General features: G+C 37.2%; 1 protein-coding gene across 3 annotated transcripts in view; it reads right to left on the bottom strand.

Annotated features, from left to right (window-relative positions):
- Positions 1-23,132: 23,132 nt before the first annotated feature.
- The window catches only part of Gpatch2 (G-patch domain containing 2), a 177,254-nt gene continuing 173,767 nt past the window's right edge, over positions 23,133-26,619 (bottom strand). For all 3 annotated transcript variants that reach the window (XM_027934859.2, XM_071600068.1, XM_071600067.1), the window contains one exon: positions 23,133-26,581. In XM_027934859.2, the coding sequence (XP_027790660.1) occupies positions 26,361-26,581 (221 nt within the window). In that variant the 3' untranslated portion in view covers positions 23,133-26,360. The remainder of the gene's footprint in view (positions 26,582-26,619) is intronic.

Here is a 26,619-nt window from a genome sequence, read left to right as displayed (position 1 = left end):
GAGGTGCCATGGAAAATTTATGTAATATTAGGCATTGGTGGAATAATAGGCCACTTTAGTAGGTACAGTCTGGGAAGAGCAACCAAGAAGGACCTTTGAACTGGTATCTAAAGAGTGAAGACAGGCGGCCGTGTGACAGGACAGAAAGTACGACTGTCCTTTTTGACATTAGTATCTTTAGCTACCTTAACTGCCCCCCTCCCCACTCTGAAAGGTAAGAACTGATTATCCTAAAGTTACATTGTGTTATCCACAGTAATTAATCCAATCTAACTGAAATCCTGTCTCAATTCCATGGCCCATGTTTTTTTTTTTTTGTTATTTTTCCAGTGATATTAATTATTGTTTATTTTTTTAATTTATCTACTTAGATAGTACCTTATTGATAAAGAACCAGGAAGAAAATCAACATTTTCTAATGCCCCATTTTGTTTCTTATATTATTATGCTCACTGTCAAGATTTGCAATGTTTATTTTTCTTCAGTAACTATTACTAGACCTCCCGAGTTTTGTCTGCTGACTGATTAAAAATTGAAAACCAAAAACAGAATCTGAAATACTATGGTTATGTAAATGTTTTTTTTTTTTTTAATTTTAGAACCAAGTAGGATAAATGGAGTCATTTAGAGGAGATGGACTCATGAAATCCTACCTCATTTAATCTTTGCTGAAGCAAATCTTTCAATGTACAGTTTCTGTTTTTATCTTTCTGACTCCATCCCTTTTCCATCTTTGTGTCTCATGATGTCTTCTTTCATCGATTCTTTTCCATTCTGCTGGAGAACTTATGCACGTAATTTCTGTCTGATAGTGCTTGAAGGGTTTTATTCCTATTGGGTTCAAACGTAGTGTGCTTTCTGAGGTCTGGAAGACATAAAAAATGGCTTTATTTTGCTCTTACTTTTCACTGATCATATTCTGGCCAGAAGAATTCTAGATTCAAATGTTTTTTTTCTCTAATAACTTTAAAAACATGACTCCAATATTTTCTAACATCCATTAGTTGTTATGAAAAGTCTGATGCCTGTTTGATTTATGTTCCTTTGTAGATAATATGTTCCACATGTCCACTTGCCTCACCCTTTCAAAAAGATATCAGAGTTTTCTCTGTATTTGTCCTGCTTGACACTCAGTGATTCATTTCTATATGAAGATTTATATTGTTGATTTATTTTTTCAGCTCACGTAAACTTTCCTTTCTTACTTCTTGGATTTTCTTCTCCTTTCTAATGCCTCTACCTAAAACTCTGAGTAAATTAACATTGAATATAAGTCTAGTCTAGTCTCCATTATTCTTTAGTTTTCTCATGTATTTTTACCTCTTTCCTTTCAGCCTTGATCAATTTATTGTGCATTTCCACTATAGAATCTTTTATTTTATCAGCTCTATTTTTAATTTCCTGTATTTTTAATTTATAAGAATACTTTTTGTCCTTTGATTGGCCTTTTTGATGGCAAGTTGTTCATATATGTGTTCTAGTAGCAATGTCCTCTCAAATGTTTCTGAAGATATAAAATTAAAACAATTTTAAATTTTCTCTTCTGTTTCCTGAATCATGCCTATGCTTGTTGAGATCATCAGCACCATCCGTTTGAGTTAACAAACACTTACATAGTTCTTGCTGTGTGCCAGGCTGTGTGCTAAGCAATTATAAATACCAACTCATTTATTCCTAATAGTGCTTTGAGGTAGACTATTATTATTATTATTATTATTATTATTATTATTATCATCATCATCATTTTAATGATTATTATTAACTTTGTTATTATTGTCGCCATTTTTACATGTGAGCAAACTGAGACAAAGAGAGGTTAAGTGACTTACCTCAGGTCTTATAGCTAGTGAGTGACTAAACTGGGACTTATATCCAGATGATATGTTTCTAGAACATGCAATTTACCAGTATATTGAACTTTATTCTGTTTTGGCTTTTCTTTCATGCTAGTGTTTTCATTTACTTATGTTTATAAGAACTTTCTCGGCTAATATAGGTAGCTGGCAATGGTCTACTCACAGTTGAGTACATCGTTTTCCCTTGACCATTCTCTGTCTGTGGGTAGGATGCTGTGATAAATCCTTTCTCAAGTCTGAGGAGGAGGGAGCAGGGAGGCAAGGACTGTCCAGGTGAAGGGGGTCCACTCTTGGCTGATAGGCCTTGTTCCCCTAGCTCTACTTCAGCCACAAGAGTCTTCACTGGGGAACTTCCTCACAGTCTTTTCTTTTTATGTGGGTGTCCAGGTGATGGGGAGCAACTAACCTGGCCATCTGGAGTGCAGTTTTAGTGGCCTGTGTGTTTCTCCACATCCTGTTCTTGCTCTTCATGTTTGTTCTATGGTGATTCCCAGGGAAGACCATTTTCTCCCCTGGTGGTTGGTTTGCAGTTTCCTCTATAATTCTTCAGTTAACTTGATCCCAATAACCTTTAACATTATGCAGGGTCCTCAAAATTCTAATCCAAGAAGGGTCTCCTTTCTGGCTTCTTGCACTCTTATGATTTTTGTTATTTCTTCTTAAATACCTTTTTGGGGTCCCTTTTAATGGGCCCTGTGGCAGATGTGTGTGTTTAGTCTACCATCTTGCATGCCTGATTTGCTCCCCATTGGATCACCAGAGTCTGGCCCTGTCCTTGACCTTCATAATCACGTGTTAAGTACATGTCGTGAGGGTTGATTTGCACATTATAATCCTAACATCTCTTACGTTGGCAAGGGGGGGCATAAAATGGCATGAAATTTTTAAAAATACTTAAATCAGAAATACTTCAAAAGGCTCTCTGAACTTCTCACATGGATGTCCCAAAGTCATCTTTATTTCAACATGTCTGAAATTATTTGTCTTCTCAGACTGACCTTGTCCTAATTGGCATTACTGTGAAACCAGTGGCCCAGTTCAGAAACCTCAGTCTTGTTAGCTTTCCACCACCCTGTCTTATTTTCATTTCCTATGTCACCAAGTCCTGGTCATTCATGCTCCTATATTCCTCTTGATTTGTTTTCCTATGCTTGATGTAACATAGTCTCTAACTTAGTTCAGACACTTGCCATTTTTAGACTATTTTGTAACAATAGAGGGACATGGTTTTACCTACTGCTCTTATCTCCAGCATCTAAATTAAAGACTGATAGACCACGGGTACTCTGGATACTTATTGGATGAATGGGCTTCTAAATGTACTTACCCTCTCTCTCACTCAGTCCATCCTGTGGACCATGTCCTTGTATTCTAAAAGAAACATACTGATACAGTATAGTCTAGTAGCTGGGAGTGTGTTACTAGAATTAGATCATATAGAGTTGAATCATAGATCTACTATTTAGGGTGATCTTGGGCAGTTTTAAATTGTCTTTGCCTAAATTTTCTTATCTACAACATAGGAATAAGGATAGCACTAAACTCATAGTATTGTTATGGGGAGATGTCATGGGAATGAATCACATTATGACATATGGAATATGCAGTATTTTGTGAGTGTCAATCATCCTAATGGTCATAAGCATCACCCTGTGAGCAGCCCGATCTCTCTCTGCTTGTAAAACTTCATTGACTCCCACTGCCTTCTCTCTATAGATTAGAATATGAAATCTATTCTTCTTAGGATGGAACACATGACTCTTCTCTGTCTAACCCCATTTTACCTCTTTCATTATCTCAAATTGTTACTCCCAAATACCTTGTTTTCCACTCCTCCCAAACAATGTGTATACACGCACACACACACCCACACACACACACCCACACATTTGTTCTAATTAATTATACATGGCTGTAAAATGCATTTTGACGCATCATACATAAATGGAGTATAACTTCTCATTCTTCTGGTTGTACATGATGTAAAGTTACACTGGTCATGTAATCATACATGCACATAAGGTGATAATGTCTGATTTATTCTACCATCCTTCCTACCCCCATAACCTTCCTCTCCCTTCACTCCCCTCTATCTAATCCAAAATACCTCTAATGTTTTCTAGCACCCCCACCCCATTATTGTGAGTTAGCATCCACATATCAGAGAAAACATTCAGCTTTCTATTCTTTGGGATTGGCTTATTTTGCTTATCATGATATTCTCCAGCTCCATCCATTTACCAGCAAATGCCATAATTTCATTTTTCTTTAAGGCTCAGTAAAATTCTACTGTGTATATATGCCCTGTTTTCTTTGTCCATTCATCTGTTGAAGGGCACCTAGGTCAGTTCCATAGTTTAGATATTGTGAACTGAGCTGCTATGAACATTGATGTGGCTACGTCACTGAAGTATGCTGATTGTAAGTCCGTTGGGTACAGACTGAGGAGTGGGATAACTGGGTCAAATGGTGATTCCATTCCAAGTTTCCTGAGGAATCTCCATACTGCTTTCCGCAGTGGTTATACCAATTTGCAGTCCTACCTGAAATGTATAATTGCCATTCTGACTGGAGATGGAATCTCAGTGTAGTTTTGATTTGAATTTCTCTAATTGCTAGATATATTGAACATTTTTTTATGTATTTGTTCGTTGATTATATTTCTTCTTCTGTGAACTGTCTGTTTGGTTCCTTGGCCTGTTTATTGATTGGGTTATTTGTGTTACATGTCCTTCTTTCAAAATAATTTCTAATTGTCTTCTGTATTTCTGTAGCATCTGTTGTGATATTGCCTTTTTCATCCCGTATGTTAGTAATTTGAGTTCTCTCTCTTCTTCTCTTTGTTAGCATGGCTAAGGGTATGTCAATCTTATTTATTTTTTCAAAGAACCAACTTTTAGTTTTGTGATTTTTTTCAATAGTTTCTTTTGTTTCAATTTCGTTGATTTCCGCTCTGATTTTAATTATTTCTTGCCTTCTGCTACATTTGCTATTGTTTTGCTCTTCCTTTTCTAGGGCTTTGAGATGAAGTATGAGCTCATTTATTTGTTGTTTTTTTCTTTTTTTGAGGAATGACCTCCAGGCGATGAATTTCCCTCTTAAAACTGCTTTCATTGTGTCCCATAGATTCCGATATGTTGTGTCTGTATTTTCATTTATCTCTCAGAATTTTTTGATTTCCTCCTTTATGTCTTCTGTAACCCATTGATCATTCAGTAACATATTGTTCATTTTCCATGTGATATAGGATTTTTCCTTCCTTCTTTTATCATTGATTTCCAGTTTCATTCCATTATGATCAGATAAAATGCATGGTATTATCTCCACCCCTTTATATTTACTGAGGGTTGCCCTATGGCATAATATATGGTCTATTTTTGAGAAGGATCCATGTGCTGCTGAGAAAAAAGTATATCCACTTGATGATGGTTGATATATTCTATATATGTCAGTTAAGTCTAGGTTATTGATTGTGATATTGAGTTCTATAGTTTCTTTATTCAACTTTTGTTTGGAGGATCTGTCCAATGGTGAGAGAGGTGTGTTGAAGTCACCCATAATTATTATGTTGTGGTCTATTTGATTCTTGAACTTGAGGAGAATTTGTTTTATGAACATCGCAGCACCATTATTTGGTGCATAAATATTGATAATTGTTATGTCTTGTTGGTGAATGGTTCCTTTTAACAGTATATAATGTCCTTCCTTATCCCTTTTGATTAACTTAGTCTTGAAGTCGATTTTATTCGATATGAGGATGGCCACCCCTGCTTGCTTACGAGGACTGTGTGTGTGGTATATTTTTTCCCAACCTTTCACCTTCAGCCTGTGTATGTCTTTTCCAATTAGATGTGTCTCCTGGAGGCAGCATATTGTTGGATTTGTTTTTTTAATCCATGTTACCAGCCTATGTCACTTTATTGGAGAGTTTAAGCCATTAACGTTTAGAGTTACTATTGATATATGGTTTGTACTTCCAGCCATGTTTAATTATTTATCTTTTTTTTAATTTAGTTTGTTTCTCCATGATTAGCTTTCCCCTCCGCCCTCTGTCTTTACTGAGGCACTTCTCACTGATGGTTTTGGTTATTGTTTTTCATTTCTTCCTCGTGTAGTGTTTTGCTCAAGATGCTTTGCAATGCTGGTTTTCTGGCCGCAAATTCTTTTAACTTTTGTTTATCATGAAAAATTTTTATTTCGTTGTCGTACCTGAAGCTTAATTTTGCTGGATACAGAATTCTTGGTTGGCATCCATTGTCTTTCAGTGTTTGAAATACATTGTTCCAGGATCTTCTCGCTTTCAGCGTCTGTGATGAAAAATCCGTTGTTAACCTTATTGGTTTACCCCTGAATGTAATCTGTCTCCTTTCTCTTGTAGCTTTTAATATTTTCTCTTTGTTCTATATATTGGATATCTTCATAACAATGTGTCTTGGCGTTGGTCTACTGTGATTTTGTGTGCTCGGTGTCCTGTATGCATCTACAATTTGTATATCTGTTTCCTTTTTTATTTCTGGAAAGTTTTCTGTAATTATTTCATTCAGCAGGTTACTCATTCCCTTGGTTTGAATCTCTATACCTTCCTCTATCCCAATGACTCTTAAGTTTGTTTTTTTTATGTTATCCCATATCTCTTGGATGTTTTTCTCGTGATTTTTTACCAGCCTTTCTGAGTAGGCTAGACTCTTTTCAAGATGATATATTTTGTCTTCATTATCTGATGTTCTGGCTTCTACTTGCTCCACTCTGTTAGTGATACTCTCATTTGAGTTTTTAATTTGGTTTATAATTTCCTTCATTTCTAGAATTATTGTTTGATTTTTTTATAATCTCTATCTCCTGATAAAGATGCTTAACTTCTTCTTTTATCTGTTTATGTAATTCGTTTTCAATGTGTTCTTTCACTGTTTGAATTTGCTGTCTCATATCCTCTTTAAGGTTCCATTCCATCTGTCTAAGGTATTCCTTGAGTTCTTTATTTGACCATTTTTCTGATGACTCTAGGTCCTCCTGAATATTTAGGCTGTCCTGCATTGTTTGTACTCCTTTTCTTCCTTGCTTTTTCATGCTGCTCATGTTACTTCTTGTTCTGTTTGACTGCTGAGTTACTGTTTACTCCTAGAAATTTATTTGAAGCTTGGGAGGAAAGGTATTAGAAGGGAAGGGAAGACGTCACTAAAGAGAATGCGAGTAAGCATGTGGAATTCAAGGAAGGGGGAATAAGAAAATTGAAAAGAAATGAAAAGACAAAAGAAAAAAATAGAAAATATAAAAAGAAAAAAATTTAAAAAAATAATAAAAAAATTAAAATTAAAATTAAAAAAAATTTAAAAAACAACAACAAAAAAATGAAAATGAAAAAAAAAACCCAAATTTAAAAAATTAATAAATGCAGTCTTAGAGTTTGCTTAACTTCTCTTCCAGTAGGTGGAGCTGTGCCCACCGGGCCAAGCTTCTCCTCTCAATACGCGGGAACCAATCACTGTGCAGCAGCTCCTCCTCCCAGACTGGGCGGGTCTCCAATCCTGAGTGCCTAGGGCCTTCTCTTGTGTCTAGTCACTTCCCCACTTTTCCTCAAGCCAGGCCCCGCTCACTGGTGATGCTCACCACAATACTGGCTACACGCCAGGTCTGCTGCTCCCAGGAGCCCTGTTTTCATGAACGACTGGGCACACTCTCCCTGTTTGCCATTCCCTCAGACCCTAAGTTTGTAGAGCTTGGGGCTGAGAACCCTCAGCCAATTTTGCTTGCCCTCTGGTAGCCACGCCCCTGGTAGCTGGTGCAAGAGACCTCAGTTGTCAGCACTGGTGGGAGCGGTAGCCAGGAGTTCCGCGACATGGGTCCCGCGCCACTCCTGATTCCCTCGGTCTGGCTATCGCGCTTACGGGAGAGCTGGGAGGGGCCCTTAAGGTTTCTCCACTGTGTGGAGAGGGAAGGCTAGGGGATTACACACCTGTCACCGCTGGTTTCAATGAAGTTCTCTCCTCCGCCGCATTCTGGTGACGTCAGTTCTCTGCCATGGTGGTATCCCATGCAAATGGTGACAGTTCATTCCCTTTGCCGGGTGACCAATGCAACGGGTGGGTCCTGACTGTCTCTCTCAAGCCCCGCCCATTTCAATCCTGTGGCCACTGCCTATGAAGGCTCGGTTGGCATTAACCTCCGTAGGATCAGAAGGGCCGACCAGTTGTTTCAGCGGGATCCTTTAGTGCTGAGTCACCGCGGTTTGTCTGCGAGAAGCAGGCGAATGGGAGCTTGAATTCAGCCGATCTGGGCTCGGTGTGTGGTCTGAGAGGCCCAGACTGTTCGCCCCAGATCCACGTCAGCTCAGCATTGCCTAGTGATCCTGAGCAAACAGCATTTAGACGGTTTACGACTCCCTATGCCCACGCAGCTGAAGAGGTCAGAGACTTGATCTCTCCGCGCCCGCCGCCATGTTGGATCCGCTCTGTTTTCCACCTTTTGGCCACCCCACTGTGCAGCATTTCCTGGGCCTTAATCCTGCAGAATTCATTCTCGCGCTTTTTGGTTGACAAAAATCAGTCCACACAACAGTTTTAAAATGCATGGATTGGGTAACATGGACTTCAGGTTTCCCATTTCCCAACAGTTGTCTGGGTGTGGCTCTATCTCAGCTATTAAAGGACCAGAAACAAGCACCATGAGAGCTTTTAACTCCGCAGGGACCTTACGTAAGAGCATACGATCGCTCAGTGCATGAAACTCCAACCCTCCTTAAAAGTAGTAAAAGCGTGCAATTCCCCTTATGTGAAAGGACCTGAGATACCACAGAAGCCGGGGAAATCCAACTTCCACATCTGTGATGTGGCACTAGGAGACCCGGCTAGGAAAGGTGTGGAAATTAAGATACAGGACTTTAGTTCTCACATGTCCTTTTAAAAAATAGCTCTGAGCTGTTTTCTCAATGACTGCTTTTTCTTTGAATGCTCTGTGCTCTTCTCTATTTGCCACATTCCTATTCCCATTTATTTCTGTAATGCTTTCTACAGATCTATCTTATAGTTTGGCTCAAATTTTATTACAACTGCTTTTTACATATGCTGCAGTTTGAATGTGATTTGTTCCCCCAAGGTTTCACATGTTGGAAATTTGGTCCCCAGGGTGTACTCTTGGGAGGTGGTGTTGAACCTTTGAAAGGTGGAGCCTAATGGGAGGTCCTTATGTCTATTTGGGGTACACCCTAAGAAGAGATTAAGATATTTCTTATGAGATCTTAGTTTGTTCTCACAAGAAGACTATTACAAAATCCCTCATCTAGCTCCAGTGAACCTCTCCAGCTTCCTGATTGGCAGTATGGTTTTTCCTCCTGCACCCACATCCACCATAATATGATGCCATCTGCCAGCAGGGTCTCACTAGAGGCCAAACCAATGGGACCACCTGGTCTTGGACTTTAATCTCCAGAACTGTGTGCTAGCCTGCCTCGGGTATTTCATAGAAAACAACAACAACAACAAAAACACACACACACATTAATACAACATTTTTAAAATTTTATTTATTTATTTTTTGTGGTGCTGGGGATTGAATCCAAGGCCTCATGCATATGACGCAAGCACTCTACCAACTGAGCTATATCCCCAGCCCCATTAATACAACATTTTGTAAGTAAGTAATTGTGTTCATTCAAGATTCTTTAAAGCAAGGCATAGAACTTGTTTATTTTTACATTTCTGCCTTTTTTACTCAGTTCCTAGGATTGTAGCTGGCAAATGGTATGGTGAAGAAATATTGAATGGGTTGAATAAATGTCTTGTCAACCTCAAATAAAATAACAGATACTATCATCAAATCTGACGAATGTGACATTTTGAATTGTTTGTTGACCACAATAATGCCTCTTCTAAAGACAAAATAAAATAGTTATTCTTTGTTTATACCACATTTTTATATGTCATTTTAATTCAGGATTATCTTATTTGCTATAACCTTAAGTTATAAAGCCCCAGCCAACTGTGAAGAATTAACCCTGAATTATACACTCTAAAAATTCTGGTGGGGTTATTTCCTTGTGTTTTTGCTAGTATTTCTAATTAGAGGAGTTTATTTTAAAAGAATGACTTAACCTCCTTGTTTGTATTTTCATGATTCAGAGACCAAGAGAAATAAATATTCTCTGAAATTAAGAACACAGGATAAATTATAAAGTGCTCTGTAAATATAAGGGAAAAGAGATATTATAACCATATAGTATGATATAGAATTTTGGGAATGTTAATATGTATCATTCTTCAATGTTACCTTAATATACGTGTGTGTATTTTATCTTAACCTAGAAAAATAGGCTTTAGAAATCTGTTTTTAACATCCTAGCTTTTAAAGAGATATTTTGTAAGCCAATATGAATCCTATTTAAGTATAGTTAAGATCTCTCATTCAGAGTTAAGTGGAAGAAGAAAAGGCAAAATTGTCTTTGCAGATGTTGAGAAGAAATTCATTGCAGGCAATCATCATTTAATATCCAGTGCTGACTTCTTGAGCAAGTGCTTTCTCTAAATGATAAATCAAATGTGTTGGCACTAACAATAATCTCTTAGAATATAAATGAGAAAAGCAAGAATATTAAGACAATAGAAACATTAACATAAAAAATCAGCCATATAGCAAAGAACAGCAGAGGAAATTGGAAAACTATTTTGATTTTTTTTATGGTTAATGTTAACACAGTCTATAGCAGAGTCTATTGTGTGAAAAAGCTAAAATACAGATTGAGCCATAAATATTTACCATTTAGATGTGCCATGTGGCATACAAATTGCTGGGAATGCTATAACTAACACTTGAAATGAAAAGATGGGCAATTTTGTGATTTAAAACATAGACATCAAAATCAACAAGTTTCTTAAATAATATATGTCCCATAATATAAGTGAATGAGACTACTTTCTAGATTTTGAATCCGTTATATATACATTTTCCATCTTTATTTATACTCTGTTACTTTCATTTGTCATGTCTATGTCCAAAAATGGAAGACTCAGCTGAAAACCCCCTAATTTTATCACTTGTGTAAGTAGGTACCTTTAATTTTTGAACATTTAAAGCTCTAACTTGAATTTTTTTTTTTTTCCTTGTGGGACTGGTGTTCAAACTCCGGCCTTCATATGTAGTAGGCAAATACTCTCACACTAAGCTACATCCTCACCCCTAAAACTTTAAATAAATATTTTGGATAAACACTTGAGTTAAATAGCAAATAATTTTTCAAAGTGATTTTACATAATGTCAATTTATTTGATTTTTATTACAATGCTTTGGGAAAATAGGAGCAGAAAAATGAGAAAACTGAAACTTCCAAAAAGTTCAGCTGCCCTCTTGGTTTATTTTCTAATGTTGTAACAGAATCCCACAGACTGGGTAGTGTGTGTGTGTGTGTGTGTGTGTGTGTGTGTGTGTGTGTATATATATATATATATATATTTCTTTTTTTTCCTCACAGTGTGATCAAAGAGCTACATCTGGTGAGGGTCTTCTTGCTGTTTCATAACATGGTAGAGGGCATCACATGGTAGGAGAGAAGGGGAGGAACAAGAGAACGTTAAGGAGACCAAACTCATTTTTATAACAACATACCCCGATGATAACTAACCTACTCCTATGATAATAAGCTAATCCATTCATGAGGGTGGATTCCCCATGACCTAATCACCCTTGAAATGTACCACATCCTGATACAGTTACATTGGTAATTTAATTTCAACTTGAGTTCTGGAGGGGGCATTCACCCAAAGCACCAAGACAATCTGAAGGAGAGAATCTGCTGCTTTTATTGGGGGGGAAGGGGGTGCCAGGGATTTAAATCAAGGGGCACTCAACCACTGAGACACATTCCCAGCCCTATTTTGTAATTTATTTAGAAACAGGGTCTCACTGAGTTGCTTGGTGCCTTGCTGTTGCTGAGACTGGCTTTGAACTCTCCATCCCCCTTCCTCAGCCTCCTGAGCCGCTGGGATTTCAGGTGTGTGCCACCATGCTGGGCTTTTTCTAGTGTACATGCCATGCCTCAAAACCTGACCTTGCTTTTCCCTTATTGGGTTGAACTTCACATGAGGGCAGAAAGAAACAAATTAACTGATTTCTCTCAAAATCTCCAAATCCTGGTTGTACCCTGATGTATGGACCACAAACATTTTCCACACAGCTTTAAACCCTCAATTTTATCAATCATTGTTCACATGGCATGTGTATATCCACATATTGTCCTCTTTAATCATTATTCTATAAAAGTGACTAGCTTTCGATGAACAGGTTGCTAAATGAGTCTAGACTTGGGGGTGTAGTTAAATGGCAAAGTGTGTCAGTTCAACAATGTTCAGTGAGGACTGAGTGCCCCCACACAAAGAACACGGTGCCATCAGCATTTGTATTACATTGGATTCTTCTACTAGGAGGAAATTGAGGTAGTTATACCTACCCTAGTAGAGCATGTTAACACAGGGATTTAAAAACACACTGTGTGCTATTATCTGGAGGGTATCTGAATGGTTTCTGGTTTTGAAATTTCTTTATTCCCCTGACTTCCTCTGCTTCAGAGTTACACGGTACAGATGTGGCTTTGACCCCTTTTTTGCATTAATTCCCTTTTTATAGATATAAGCCTTTTTGTACCTGGATTTGGTTTTATTTTTTATTCCTACTATTAAAGTGGTCTTCGGGCTACCAGCTGCTTCTTTTCAGCATTTATGAGGATTTGGCACTTATTTATTTTTTTATTTCAGTGGTGGGGAGTCCAGGGTTCAACTCAAGCAAGGGGTCCATCAGACTGTGTTTTGTTAGTGGATTATGCAAGAGACAGGCCCACACCTTGGCTCTGATTTCAGCTTTATGGGCCTCCTCTTGCCTTGGAGCCTGTAGAAAGTTCAATTCACTGTACCTCCCAGAGTGGGTGTATGTAGCGGGAGAGACGAAGGCTTTAGGCTAAATTGCCAAATCCTATATTTGTACACCAGCAGGCAATAAGTGAAGAAGCTTAAGCATTGCATTCCTACTGTCTGAAGCCTGCAGACCCTGCAATCAAACACGGAGACCATATTCTGAAACAATTGTATCCGATGACAGTTTATTATGGAAAGAGTCAGTCTCACTAAGGATGCTTGCCAATAAAACAAAGTGAAAAACAGAATCTCTTCATAATTTCTACTCCATGAACCACAATTTTGTAGATGATAGCTGAGCTCTTATTCAGATTTCAGATACCACTTTATGTACTTATGGACCATTCAGTCACACAGGGCCCAAGATGGGGAAATCCTCCTCAGTCCCTCCACAGGCAGCCAGGAGCCTCAGAGGCAGGCTGCCTCTGCAGAGCCCATCCCCAGCCTGCCCAGGGACCCCCTCCCCCAGCCACTCTGACAAACTCTGCAGATTGAGTTAAGCACGAGGTCCAAACAGCAGCCAGAGCTAATGGGTTCCCTTTTATTTTGGTGTTAAAGTTGGGATTTATCATCCTGCAGAATGATTTTATAGACACCTCTGAGTCAATCCTTTATTTCTAAATCAGAACACAGTCACTAGCAGGTTTGACACCAGCTAAACTTTTGTAAAATGCCATCTGGCTCCCTAAGAAATTTACTCTCTAGAAGGCGAGGTATGTGAGTTACATTTTCTTGTCACCTCTCGAAGATGTTATATTTACAGATTTTTGTGAACTTTCCTCCTAGTTAAGAAATTGGTCCAGAGGCAGCTGCTGTGAAATATTTACACTCATTTCTACTGCATTTGCTTGAAAACAAAAATTTCCCTTCCAATAAAATGCTGCAAACAGCTCCTCTCATATTGGATGTGAAATAAATGTTTTCATTGGCATTGTCAAAAATTGGAGGCAATTTTAAACATCCCTCATCTTATAATCTTTGAGCCTATAGACTTTTTTTCTTCATTTATTCCTTTTTTCAGTCAAATATCAATTATGGGAAAATTATCATTGTATACCATGTAATTAAAAGTGTATATACTTTGGGGGCTTATTGTATAGATACAGAAGATAAATGCAATGCAAATTATAGGAGAAAATTAGAAAATTATTCCTCCTGTCAAAGAAAATAATGCCCATGTTTACAGCAGGACAATTCACAGTAACCAAAATATGGAACCAGATTAGATATCCATCAATGGATGAATGGATAAAGGAAATGTAGTATATATACACAATGGAGTTTTATTCAGCCATAAAGAAACAAATGAAATTATGGCATTTGCCGAAAAATGGATAGAACTAGAGACTGTCATGTTAAGCAAAATAAGTCAAACTCAGAAGGTCAAGGGTCCTATGTTTTCTCTCATATGCCAAGGCTAGAGAGGAAAAAGGAAGACAAAGGTGGGGATGGATTTCCTACAAATCAAAGGAAGATCATTAGAGGAAAGGGAATAGAGGTGGGAGGTAGTGATGGAGGGGGAAATGCTGGGGACTGATACTGGCCAAATTGTATTGTTATATTCTGTGCATGTACGAATATGCAATTCATATTACAATATTACAATAAATTCCATATTAACAGCAAATCTCATCAATATATATGCAACTGTAATGCACCAATAAAAGATTAAAAAGAATATTTTCACTCTGTTAATCAATGATTGGAAAAGGGGTATAAAAAATGTTACCATAAAGGTAAGTAAGATTAGTAGAAAGAGGTACAATTTAACCCAATTCCAAATAAACACAGATTATTGGGAAATCCTTATAGCTGGACAAGAGGGAGGCCACAGGCAAACACAAGGAAATGGGAAAAACCATCACATACAAATTTGAAAGACAGAGAAGTCATTTGGTTAAGGAATAAACAGAAAGAGATTCATGAAAAGTGTAAAAAAGTGTCATTAGAAAAATATTATTTCTCTGTTGTCAGCAACACTAATGAGTCTGTAAGGGATTATAAATGATTTTATCTCAAGAGTTAATTTTGGGAGAGGCTGCCAAGAAACCTGTGCTGGGTTCATCATGGAGTGCCTTTATTGATTGATACTGTCTGCCACAGACAAGAAAGGGCAGCCTATAAACAGTGTTTACTTTCCACTGTATACATTGGCATTTGATTAGAATCAATATAACATTTTAGACAATTTTTCCCATCCAACTTTTTTCTTTCAAATCAGATGAAAATGGTGCTGAAACTCAACATCATGTATCATGAACTCTTATCAATTATTTATGGCTGGCTTTCTTTTAGATGAGAGGGGTTTCTACTCTCATCGGCCAGCGCCTGTGCCAGTCTGGTTATGAATGATTTTGAATATCATCCCTAAATACACTGGATGACTCCTAAAAGATATTAGGTCCCTTGTGGGACGTAAGCACTGAAAATTCTTACAAATTTTCATGGTAACCATATGGTAGATGTTCCATAAAGACTTAGCAAGTGGCATTTAATTAGGTGATAGGGAGTGGGCACAGTCTGCATTGATAAAATACGACTGTCATTGGTCTATTTCACTCAGTAATGAGCTGTTTATTTAGCCTAATGACCTGTGAGGTGTTTTGGTTATTTGCACAGCTACAAAAGTCAGATTCAAGAGTAGACTTAGGAAGGACCATGGTTAAGCTCTATGCTACCCATCAATAAGAGTGAACAAAAAGTCTAGGCTTGGTGTGAAATGCATCCAAAACCAAACCTTCCCTAAGCCAACTATCTCAAAATGTGGTGTGGAGAGAGAGGAGGGTAGACTCTTACATGTGTTAGACTATTTCTGCCTATCATCCTGGAGCTGGGCCATAGTGTTGCCTCCAATCAATTTATTAAGGGCTCCAACTAATTTAGGCTTAGATTTCATTTTGGTTCCTCTTTTTATTAGTTTAATGTTTTCTCCTAGAATAGATGTCTTTCTGCTTCCCTTTGTAAAACATAATTCTTTTTCTTTTTATTTTTTTTAAGTTTAGACTAATATATACTTTTCACTTTCTAGAACTAAAAGGTAATTCTTGAAAAACTTCTTTTCCTCCTGGATGTTCGTGTCTTTATAATTCTTGTGGCTATTAAACCCTCTGTGTGACTATTATTTAGTAAATTTGACATTATTCATTGCATATATTTTTCTTAAAGTCGATCCCTTTATTTAGCCTTTTATCATTTGTCTTGATTTTCTTTGAACTCATTCCAATTCTTCAAAGTTTATATGGAGGGAAGGTCACTGACTCTGGACACCAGTTCTTTAAAAGAAAAACCATCACTTTCTTCTTCATTGTTCTGGGAAATCATGCTTGGGCTCTTGTCCAAGGCCATATTGCCAAGTTAGTTTTATTCTCTATGAACAGGATGCTGACTGGTCACGAGACATATACCAGGGACACTGAGAAATGTTAGTTATGTGGATCCCACAAATTGTAAATTGCAAAATGAGCTGGGCTAGTATGCGTGTGCACTATGTAGCTTTATCAAGTTAATTAATGGCAGAAACAAGTTATAGGGCAGAAAATAAATAAAAGACTTAAAAATTCTTGATACTATATAAACACTGTTTACATGCAAATCCAGATTTGAATGCTAGCTTAGATATCAAAACTTTATTCAATGCTATTTTTATTTATTTTTTTTGGTACGGAGATTGAACGTAGGGGAACTTAATCACTGAGCCACACCCTCCGTCCACTCCTCACCCCCTGCCTTTTTTTTGTATTGTATTTAGAGACAGGCTCTCACTGAGTTGCTTAGGGCCTCACTGAGGCTGGCTTTGAATTTGTGATCCTATTGCCTTAGCTTCCCAGGCCACAGGGATTACAGGCATGTGCTATCATGCCAGCTTCAATGTTAATTTAAACAGCTAGTAAGGTGCCTGCAAAACAATAACATCCGTAAGTATTAAATAATTTGAACTTAGTGCTAATTAGTAATGAGATTTTTCCCACTTAAGTCTAAATTAGTAGAATGTACATTAGTAGAATTAGTAGGAAGTACCACCTAATCTTTATAAATGAGAAGTATCAAAGAGAGGTAGTGATTGATACCTGTCTGTGAGATTCACAGGGAAGTTATGTAGGAAATCCTCAGAAGAGAGGAAGCACTGAGAAAATACCAATTTCATTTCCTGTCCAACCGCTTCATTTGTAAATCTGGATTGGGGAACCAGAACACTCATGTAAATTTCTTGGACTGGTAAGGAATAGACCAGGTTTGAACCTAGGTCTTCTGACCCCTGGCTGCTTTCACTGTTGTAACTCTTTGCTTTGGGTCCCAGATATAAAAGGAAAACAAACCCTAGGGCCTACCAGACTAACTGCTCTTTGCCATCTTTTTCATTTTTAAGTTGCTTACACTCTATAGATGGAGCTCTGGGGCTCCCATCTGATTGAATGGAAGAAGTTGAAGACTGTATCAGTGAACAGGGGCAGGTGCTGACTGCAAGGGGAACCATCTTAGCCATGGCGTCCATTTCTCCTTAATAATCAATACCAAGGCTCACTTTCCTGAATGTGTAATAAGCAAGAAGGCACAACAAGATGGGATGGAAAGACCAAAGGATGTGGCTTTGAATTGTTTCTGACAGCTTTGCAATGCTCTGTAAAAATTGTAAAATGCTAAGTGCAAAATATTGTATGCTATATATCAATTAACATATTTGAAAAGTAAAGTAGCATTCAGAATTCTTTTCCAATCTTGTGAGCCCCTTAAGCCTTCTCTACCGAGAGGAATGACAGAATTTGAAAGAGTAGGGCTCAATTTTTTAAAAAAGAAAAAATAAGGCCAAGTCCTTTAAAATGCTCTCTTGCCACAAGGTAGAACTTTATTAAAGCATTATAAGGTGTAATAGCTCCTTTAAAACTATAAATTCTTAGATGATTGCACAATCAGAGAAAATTCAGTGGGTCAAGTACAGTTGTACTTTTCAGCATTTTATAATACATTTAAATATTAGCTAACATCCAGCAGAGAATTAGTATTATATGGAAGTAACAGAAAGCCTCTTAATTTAGCCTGTACAAAAAAGGGGACATTTATTATAAAATAAAGGGGTGCCTTATGGGACTGAGGATAAGTTCTTAGGAAAGAATTATAGAATTTTAGAATGCTCAGGAGTCCTGTATTAACCTGGACAGGCTGTTATTTTACCTTCTTGCCTGCTAACATAAAACCCTAAAAACTGGACAATTAACTGTTATTATGATTTTAGATTTCTTTTATCTGAATCTATGATGGATATTTAATAAATACTGGCCTAAGCTTTTACAAGTATTCTACCCAATAATGGAAAAGGCCAGTCCCATTGAAGGAGAGGTCTTACTTTCTCATAGAAGAGATTGTTTCTTCTACATTCCCAGCGATGTCCTTATTTTTTTCCAAAGAGACATCAGACAGTATTGAGCAAGGTCTCTAGGGCTGCAAGAAGCTCAGACATTTCTTGTTCCATCTTCATTCTCTCTGCCCCTCTGTTTCATTCCTTTTCTTCATCACTTTCTCTGATTCCCTGATTCTCAATGACTCCTCCATTCAAGAGAACAGTCAGACAAAAGCTAGAATGAAATATCTTAGTCCTAATTTTAAATTCCTGGGAATTTTCTTCAGCAGAGATTTGAAGGTGGTAAGGTCCAGAACACATCTCATACAAAAGAGAGCTGGGCAGATGATCCAACAGGGTTCCTCATGGAAGACTGAATTTGGATGTGGGAAGAAGGTTGGTAGTGACCTCTTAGGATTCTTCTAGGATTGTCTTTCTCAATTACATTCTTGTTCTCTGGTGCCTCTTTGAGAGCAAAGTTTGATCATGTCAATTTTTTTAGTGCTCAGAGGGAGCACTAAAATATTTTTAGTCACCAGGGTATGATTTGTATATACTCTGTAGGTTGATAGGAACTGCTCCAGAATATACTCTTGAAGAAAAGACTGAAGACAGAATTTCAACCTAAGTATCTTTAACAAGCAGCCCATCTTGGGGAAACTGTTAAAACATTAGGTTTTCATACAGTTGTGGACTTACTATATTCTCTAACAGTGCTGGGCACTGGGTCTGTGTCTCACCCTCTTGTTTCTGCAAGATCAGCAGCAGAGGCAAGGGAGAGTGGTGGTAGGTTCCAGGGGCCTGGGTGGGCATGGCTGAAGGATTTTCAGATATCATTGAGTACAGGAGGTTGAATTCTGTATTTTTATTGTTTGTAGTTGAATATATTTTTAAGAACCTACTCTCTTTTGGAGTCATAGAACTTATTCATCAATAACAATGAAATTAGGAAAATGGCTTGCTAGGACTATCCTTCCTGGGGCTATTGAAAATGAGTTACACTTCTCTCCCACCCTCTAGCCCCAGCCTTTTGCAAAGAAGAGTAACACACAGGAACAACTTACTTTATTAGAAACAGAAAGGGAAAGGTTACCTGAGTGAAACAGCCCATTACACCAGACACTGTGCTAGGATGTTTTATGCACATTATTTAATCCTCATAAACTTATGAGGAAAGCTACTATTCCTAAATTCAGCAAAAGAAGCTTAAAACCAGCAAGATTAGCACCAAATCATATAGCAGGTATTTGGGTTGGGCATTGCCACCCACTGGGAGTCACTCCGGGCTGTCTTTTGTATCACATCATATTAGCAGCGGAAGTTCTCAGCTCTTGGCATCAGCCAAAAAAGTCCCCCAATGAGCAGCTCCTAGTCTGAAAGGGCAGGGAAACAGCCCAATGAGCATCACCGCAGAGGAGCTAATCAGCTAGAAGTTGCTGGGGCCGCTGTGAGCCAATCATCAGCTGGCAGTCTGAAAGGGCGGGGAAACAGCTCAATGAGCATCACAGCAGAGGAGCCAATCAGCTAGAAGTTGCTGGGGCCGCTGCCAATCATCAGCTGGCAGTCTGAAAGTTTGCTGGGGCCCCTTCAGCTGTGGCTCTCAACACTTGGTAAACCCCATCTATCATTCTTCAAGGAGCAGCTCCATGCAGTCATGCAGACTTCCCTAACATTTTTAGATTTTTTTTCTGCTCTATTGTTCAAAACTTGTAAACATTATCCTTTTTACAAACAATTCTAAAATTGGGATACATTGATAGATAACAATTTGGCATGTATTCATTCTTCTTTCCTTTCTCTTTTTTCCCCTCCTTTCTTCCATGGACATAAAATTGAAGTGCATCTCAGAATTAATGGCATCTTAGGTTCTATAGAATGTGGTGTCTGCTGCTTTGGTATTTAACTGTGTGGACATATCCTGTTAAGACTATGTGGCAGAACTAGTTAGAGCTCATCAGATATCCACATGCTGCCTACTATGGGCAGATTTTTTGGACTCAGTTGGGCCCATGTGGCTGGTTCTGGCCAATGGATCAAGAACAGAAGTGACACGTGTACCCTAGGCCAAGGCAGTTAAGCATTCTTGTGTCTCTTTCATCTCTCTCTCTTCCACAGCGAAATTGGGAGCCAATAGGTATTAAATACTCATTTATTTCACAGGTTTGCAGTAATATGTACTCACCTGACAAGTGGACCATGAAGACTCCTTCTGCTGGGTTCCTACTAAGCAAAGACTCATTACACACCTAACATTTTAAAGAGGTAGTCCTGGGGTGCTGTTCCCACTTCTTCCTTTTCATCTCTGTGCTTTTTGTTATCTACACACTCAGCTAAACTTCATAGGCAATGTTCCTTTATGCCAATTACCTGTGGATGGGGCAGAAACAATCTTCAAAAGAGGTAAGGGAGAGCTTTGATTTCTAGTTTCCAAATATTTGACTGGAGACCTGACCAAGAATGTCAGTTTCAAAGTATTGGGCTCTTCCTACATGTTGGAAATATTCTGGCAGAGTTCACTGACTTCTTGAGAAGTCCTTGGGAATGACTGGTCCCTAGAGCAAGACGACTCTCTAGCTTCATTAAGAGTGCTCATTCTTTAGAGAATGTAATTCCAAATTCCCTTTTTGTATTGTCTCAGGACAATCCTGTTTGTGAAAATACCTTATGGTATTGCCCTCAATCTCAAAGTAAAGAGAAAGACTGTTTGCTTTGATGTAATCAGATTCTCTGGAATTTAATCCTATATCCTATTTATGGCTGAGCTAGCCATTCAAAATTAAAATGAACCTTTCATCCATGTGTATCATAAATGGGCATTTATCAGGATTATATGATTTTGCAATCCATCTGAATACGTAACCAGAATTTGTTTTCTTTCTGTTTCACTATGTAATTACCATGCAACAATAACAAAAGTGACATGTTTGAAGAACAGATAAAATGCTGTAAATTGGCCAGTAATGGTGATATTTCCTCATCTTCTGAAAAACCCATTTATTCTCTCTCAACAAATCAAGGCATTGTCAGCCCATACTCATCTTGTGGCCAGAGGGGCTCCACCAATTTCTGGACATGATTGAGTCTTGGAATGCAGATGAGGGCGACTAACGAAGGCTTTCAGCGAAGGCAGCTGGTCTTTGCTTGCCTCAATTTCTAAATCATCCATAATGGGGCCAAGACCTCCCAAGCACTAAAAAGAGCGAGCTGACATGCTGGACAAACTGTTAATTTTTTCCTGAAGAAGCTGCTATATTGCACATCTGTCACTGCAGCGCAGACAATTACTCACTGAGTCGGGGAAAAAAAAAATCTGCCGCTTGTTTCTAGCTGAGTTGTTAAGGGGCCTAATGGAAAAACACAATGGCATGGGAGTCAACATGCTGGTTTCCCGTGTGCTCTGCAATTGTTTCCTCCGTTTGGAAGGCTGTCCTGTGATATTAAAATAGGACAAGTAGACTAAGATGTGTTTTAAGAAATAAGAATTAGAAATAGTGTCATGAAAGCATCAGTGTATGAAGATGTGCGAGGGTCCAGAAGCAAGCTTTAGATGGTAGACTGCTGTATTCACTGCTGAGATCTAAAGACACTATTGCCAGTGTATTAGAAATGCTGTGCTTTTGCATTTTAAAACCCACACCATTTATGTCTGCTTCCAAGTGCTTCACATTCACCCCTAAATTATCTTATGACTTTCATACTTCCCATCTGCAACATGGTTTACTTGTATTTTTTCCATAATGGATTACAGCTACCCACGAGGAGCTACAGAAGTGCAGATTAGCACCATGGTCTCTAGCATAACTGTTGTTTCCTTTCCTTTCTTTTCTTTAAAAAAAAAAAAAAAAAAAAAAAAAACTCACTTGTTCAGTCTGTGAGATTCTGGCATATGAAAAAATTTATTTCACTAAGGGATTTGAAGAGTGTTTACTTTCAGAAAACATATATTGAGTTACTTTGCTATTTTCCATTCTGTATTTACTAAAACATTGCTGTGTTCAAGAAGAATGAAAGTGTCTTAGAAATTTAATAGGAAGATGCAAACAAGATAGTCTGGGCAGTTTTTATTTGGGACACTATAGTCTTATATCTACCTTCTTATAGCTGAAAAATCAAGCATTACATGTGCTTTTAAAATGTCAAGTGATTTACTTTGAAAATCTGAAGTAAAGGGCACAAAAACACCCAAAGAAACACACAAAAAAGCCTTTGCTACTTAACTTCATCCTTTAACAATTAAGGCGTAAACACACAGCATCCTGCAACACAACAGGAGTGAGGCCTGTGAATCTGAAATGATTTAAACTGTCTGACAATTCAAAGACATGAGACAACTCTAATGTACAGATAAAACTCAAAGTGGCAATAGTAGATCATACTCCTGGCAGTTAATGGCACTGACTCACTAGAGACAAATCTGGATCTACTTAAAATGTCAGGTGTGTAAAGTAATGAGTCTTTGCTTAGTAGGAACCCAGCAGAAGGAGTCTTCATGGTCCACTTGTCAGTTGAGTATATATTACTGCAAGTCTGTTAAATAAATGAGTATTTAATACCTGTTGGATGAAAGAAAAAATCCATGTTCTTTAACAACTTGACTTACTTTTTTTGGGAGCAAAGATAAAATTCAATCAAATAATGAAAGGTCTCTTGTAGTAAACAAAACTCAAACTTTGGTAACTATACCAAAATATTTAAAATACCCAAGCAGGTTTATGAGAGATACAATTTTCCAGAAGGAAATGGAGTGATTTTAACACATGTGCTTCTTTAAATGGTCAGAGAGAACTTGAACCTTGCTATGATGTTACAGTCACAGAATTCTTGAGTGGAAAGAGGCCTGCACCCAGATAATCTAGCCAGCTACAGGGGAAAACAAAAGTAAACAAGAAAATTTGTCAGGATAGGTCACAATCAGATATGAATACATTTGTGAGTCAAATATATTTACCAATGTTTTTCTCTAACTTTTTTTTAGATAAGAAAATTTTTCAAAGCTTAAAGTTCACAGTTTAACTACATGAATTAATGTTAATTGTCACAAGGTAGTAATTTTAAAAACAGTAAAGTATGTTCACCTTTATTTTTTATTACTTTAAGGTTAAGAGGGAAACATTTAAAGCCTAAAGACAATGACTGCTTATAAATAACATTCTTAAAACATTGTTTTATTCTCTCACTTCTTTGTTGTACCTTAATATAGCTTTCTGCCAAAGGAAAAAAGGCTAAAAAAAGTCCAAGACATTCTTTACTAACAACTTCATTTTACAATACCAATTTAGATCACTTTTTTTTTTTTGAAAAACAAAACAGAGGTGAAAATGGCTTTTAAAACTATGTCAACAGTGATTCTTGCCTTTTATGAAACATCTGCATAAGATGAAATGTACTGAAGAGAAGCAACTGTCAGTTAATTAGGAGAATACCAATTCATAGTATTAAAATAAACATATTAATAAAATGCAATATTTTTCAATCATGTCTGTTTTGTGTACATATGTGCACTGTAAACACATCTATATGTACACATCATCATGCCTATCTTCAACCCTACTGCTGAAACTTGCCTGATCACCACAGTACGAGTTATAAAATCTATGTGTTCAAATACTAAGACAATTAATTGGCAAATTTTAGTTAGCAAAGGGTTTTCTTTTAAAGAAGTGCCAGATAACTTACAAATAAGAGCAAACAAATTTGAGAAGAATGTAGCCTGAAAAATTATACTTAGGGAAAAGAAAGGAAAAAAGGAAATGATTCTAGCACATAGTTGGGTCAACATCAAGTACAAAGGAAAAAAGTACAAAGAAAAAAGAAATATCGTTAACATGGTCACGCTCAGCCTCTCTTGGATAATTTGGATAAGAAGTGAAGAGACCTACCTATGCACTTAAAAAGTTTTAGCACAACTAATGAATCTGTTAAATACAAAAGAATGGTTTCATGAGGGAGCAGAAGAAATTTCTTACTATTTTTTTAGGGAGGTATGAATGATGTATTCTAAATCATCAACTCCTTTGGATGCTTTGGGGCATATTACCTGAAAGTATTATAACTACATATAAAACATAAGTCAGTGAGTTTCATATCTAAAAACCATTAGATTTCTATTAAAAATTGTCTTTTCTCCCATTAGTTTTAGGTACAATCAGAATATCAGATCTATGCTGATCTTTCTTAAAGACTGAATGGTGAAGGCATTTTCTATAGGAACAAGGGGTTAGCTTGGTGTGTTGTTCCTTCTCTACTTAGGGTGTTTATACGTATATTCTGCATAGTTAAATACTTCACTAGAATACAAAATGTGTTAAGCAGTCTATGAGCCATATACAGGCTCTAGGTAAAATAACTTTCTTCTGTTAGTGGAAAATATGAAGATGGGATTTTGCGGGTAGTAGAGAAGCTAAGTAAACATCTTAAAGGAGTTGCTTTAGAAGATTTATACCTGTCTCTGATGGCAGCAATAAAAAGCATCCATAAAGACTGTACTATTTAATTAAGGAGTCCCACTTTACCAGTTTGGTATATACACTGGTCTTCACTATTAGGGTTTTGCATCCATTAGAAAAAGGTAAAGTGAAAAACAACAGTCAAGTTCCAGGACCTTGACACCAGTGTTGCAATGGCCTCATTGTTAACAGTGGGTCCAAATGGGGCTTTTTGAAAATTCTGGGATTTTAAAAGATTTTCAGGCAATGGTATTAAAACAAAACAAAAACTTTTTGTATAGACCTTAGAACACTATTACAAAGAAATTTTAAGACCTATATGTAATCTCTCATTTCCTCCTCCTACTAAATAAGTAGAATGAACATTTAGAACAAAAACTCATTAAAAAATGGCAAATTTCTAAAGACAAACTTGTAGAAAGTAATCCTACAACAGGGTTATTATTTTATTTAGTATGAATGTTTCAAAAGAGCAAATCAACTGGTAGTCTATAGTTCCCTTAACACCCTGTCCTCTTACAATATCCCTATTTAGCAAATCACCAAGGCTTTCAAATGGTGGGCTGAACTTCCCTTCCTCATTGGCAAAATTTTGTGTAAGGGATCACCTGAAAAGGGTCTTTTATATGCATAAATCTTCTCTACTGATTTAAAACTTTTTTTTGGCAATAGGAAAGATGCTTCATATGGATTATCTCTACCTTTAATCAACCTGTAGAAACCATTTAATAATAATTATTAGTCCTTAGTAATAAAGATAATTACAAATCAACATTTTCTAAACTCAGAGCAATTTAGAATCTCTGATTCTATGAAGCAAATTATTCAGAAATAACCCCGTAAGAGGCGTAAAATAAAAATGAGTTGTTTTGCTAAAAGTAAGAGTTTAGATCTTAAAAAGGTTAAGGCCATTGCCAGAAATCTAAATTCTTGGGAGACCTATTTAAATTGATTCAATTTACTCCAATGATTTAAATTTAAAAATCAGTTTACTAAACTTGAGTTGATCTTAAAAAAATATTAGCCTTTGGGATAAGAGAGGTAGATGTCTGGATGAATAGAATTTACAGTTCAGTCATGGTGAATTTAAAAAATACATTTTTTCTTTCAATAATTATTTTATGTTCTAAACAAGGTAAATTTTATAATATCTGCATTAAAATAATGTTGAGGGCACTCTGGTGATAACAATGATGAGGTTTATTTTTGTCACAATGTCTGAGGCAAACATTAATTGCTCTTTGTCATCTATGGACTTCTTACTACATTGTCCAAAGACAGAAAATTAATGGGTTTCACTGGTTAAAAATCCTTAAAATAAAGCCAAATTCAAGGAATATGAAACAGCCAAGTCTGTTAAGAGATTTACTTAGAACTCCACTGATGGGATGATTGGAGATACAATCCTTTCTGGACTATCCTATTTATTTTTCACATTTTTTGTGGGTATAGTCTATCCTATTTTAGATAACAGTGCATGTGCTCACCTCTACCTGGGCATCATGCACAGACAAGAACTGAGCAAAGCATTAGAAAGCATTGACATCTGAGATCAAAATAAATAAAATAAATGAACTTTTCTTCATACTTAGAAACAGTTGGAAATTACTGAAAAAATGTATAGGGTTTATGTTTTCACTTTAGCACCATGAACTGTGATGAAACCCTTTTCTAACACGATGTTAGGACTATGTGCAGTTAGGAAACTAGAGTGATGAGTCTGAGGCAATGTAGATTTCTGCTTCAAAACCAGCAACCATATGATCATTTTAGAACTATGGGATAAGTGAATAAAAATTGTAAAACATTTCTTCTTGGCTTTTTCTTCTTAGGCAGATTTTCCTGAACTGGGGGTAGTAGCTGTAGGAGTGCTTTTTGGTAGAGGAAATCCGAGTCCCAATCCTTTTGGCCTCTGCATGGCTTGAATTGGCTCAGAGATCCCCTTGCCATCTCTTCCAAGGCCCGACCCAGGTGTCCAGCCCATATTCTGAAGCATTCGGTTTCCAATGTTGTTTTCTAGAATTGGCTGGGCGTTTTCACCTACAAATCCTGAAATGAGAAAATGACAATATACTTTAGTATGGACA

The sequence above is a fragment of the Marmota flaviventris genome, chromosome 12, assembly GCF_047511675.1.
Source record: "Marmota flaviventris isolate mMarFla1 chromosome 12, mMarFla1.hap1, whole genome shotgun sequence".
NCBI classification, from domain to species: domain Eukaryota; kingdom Metazoa; phylum Chordata; class Mammalia; order Rodentia; family Sciuridae; genus Marmota; species Marmota flaviventris.
The sequence above is the reverse complement of the archived record's forward strand: the minus strand, read 5'-3'. Positions and strand labels throughout refer to the sequence as shown.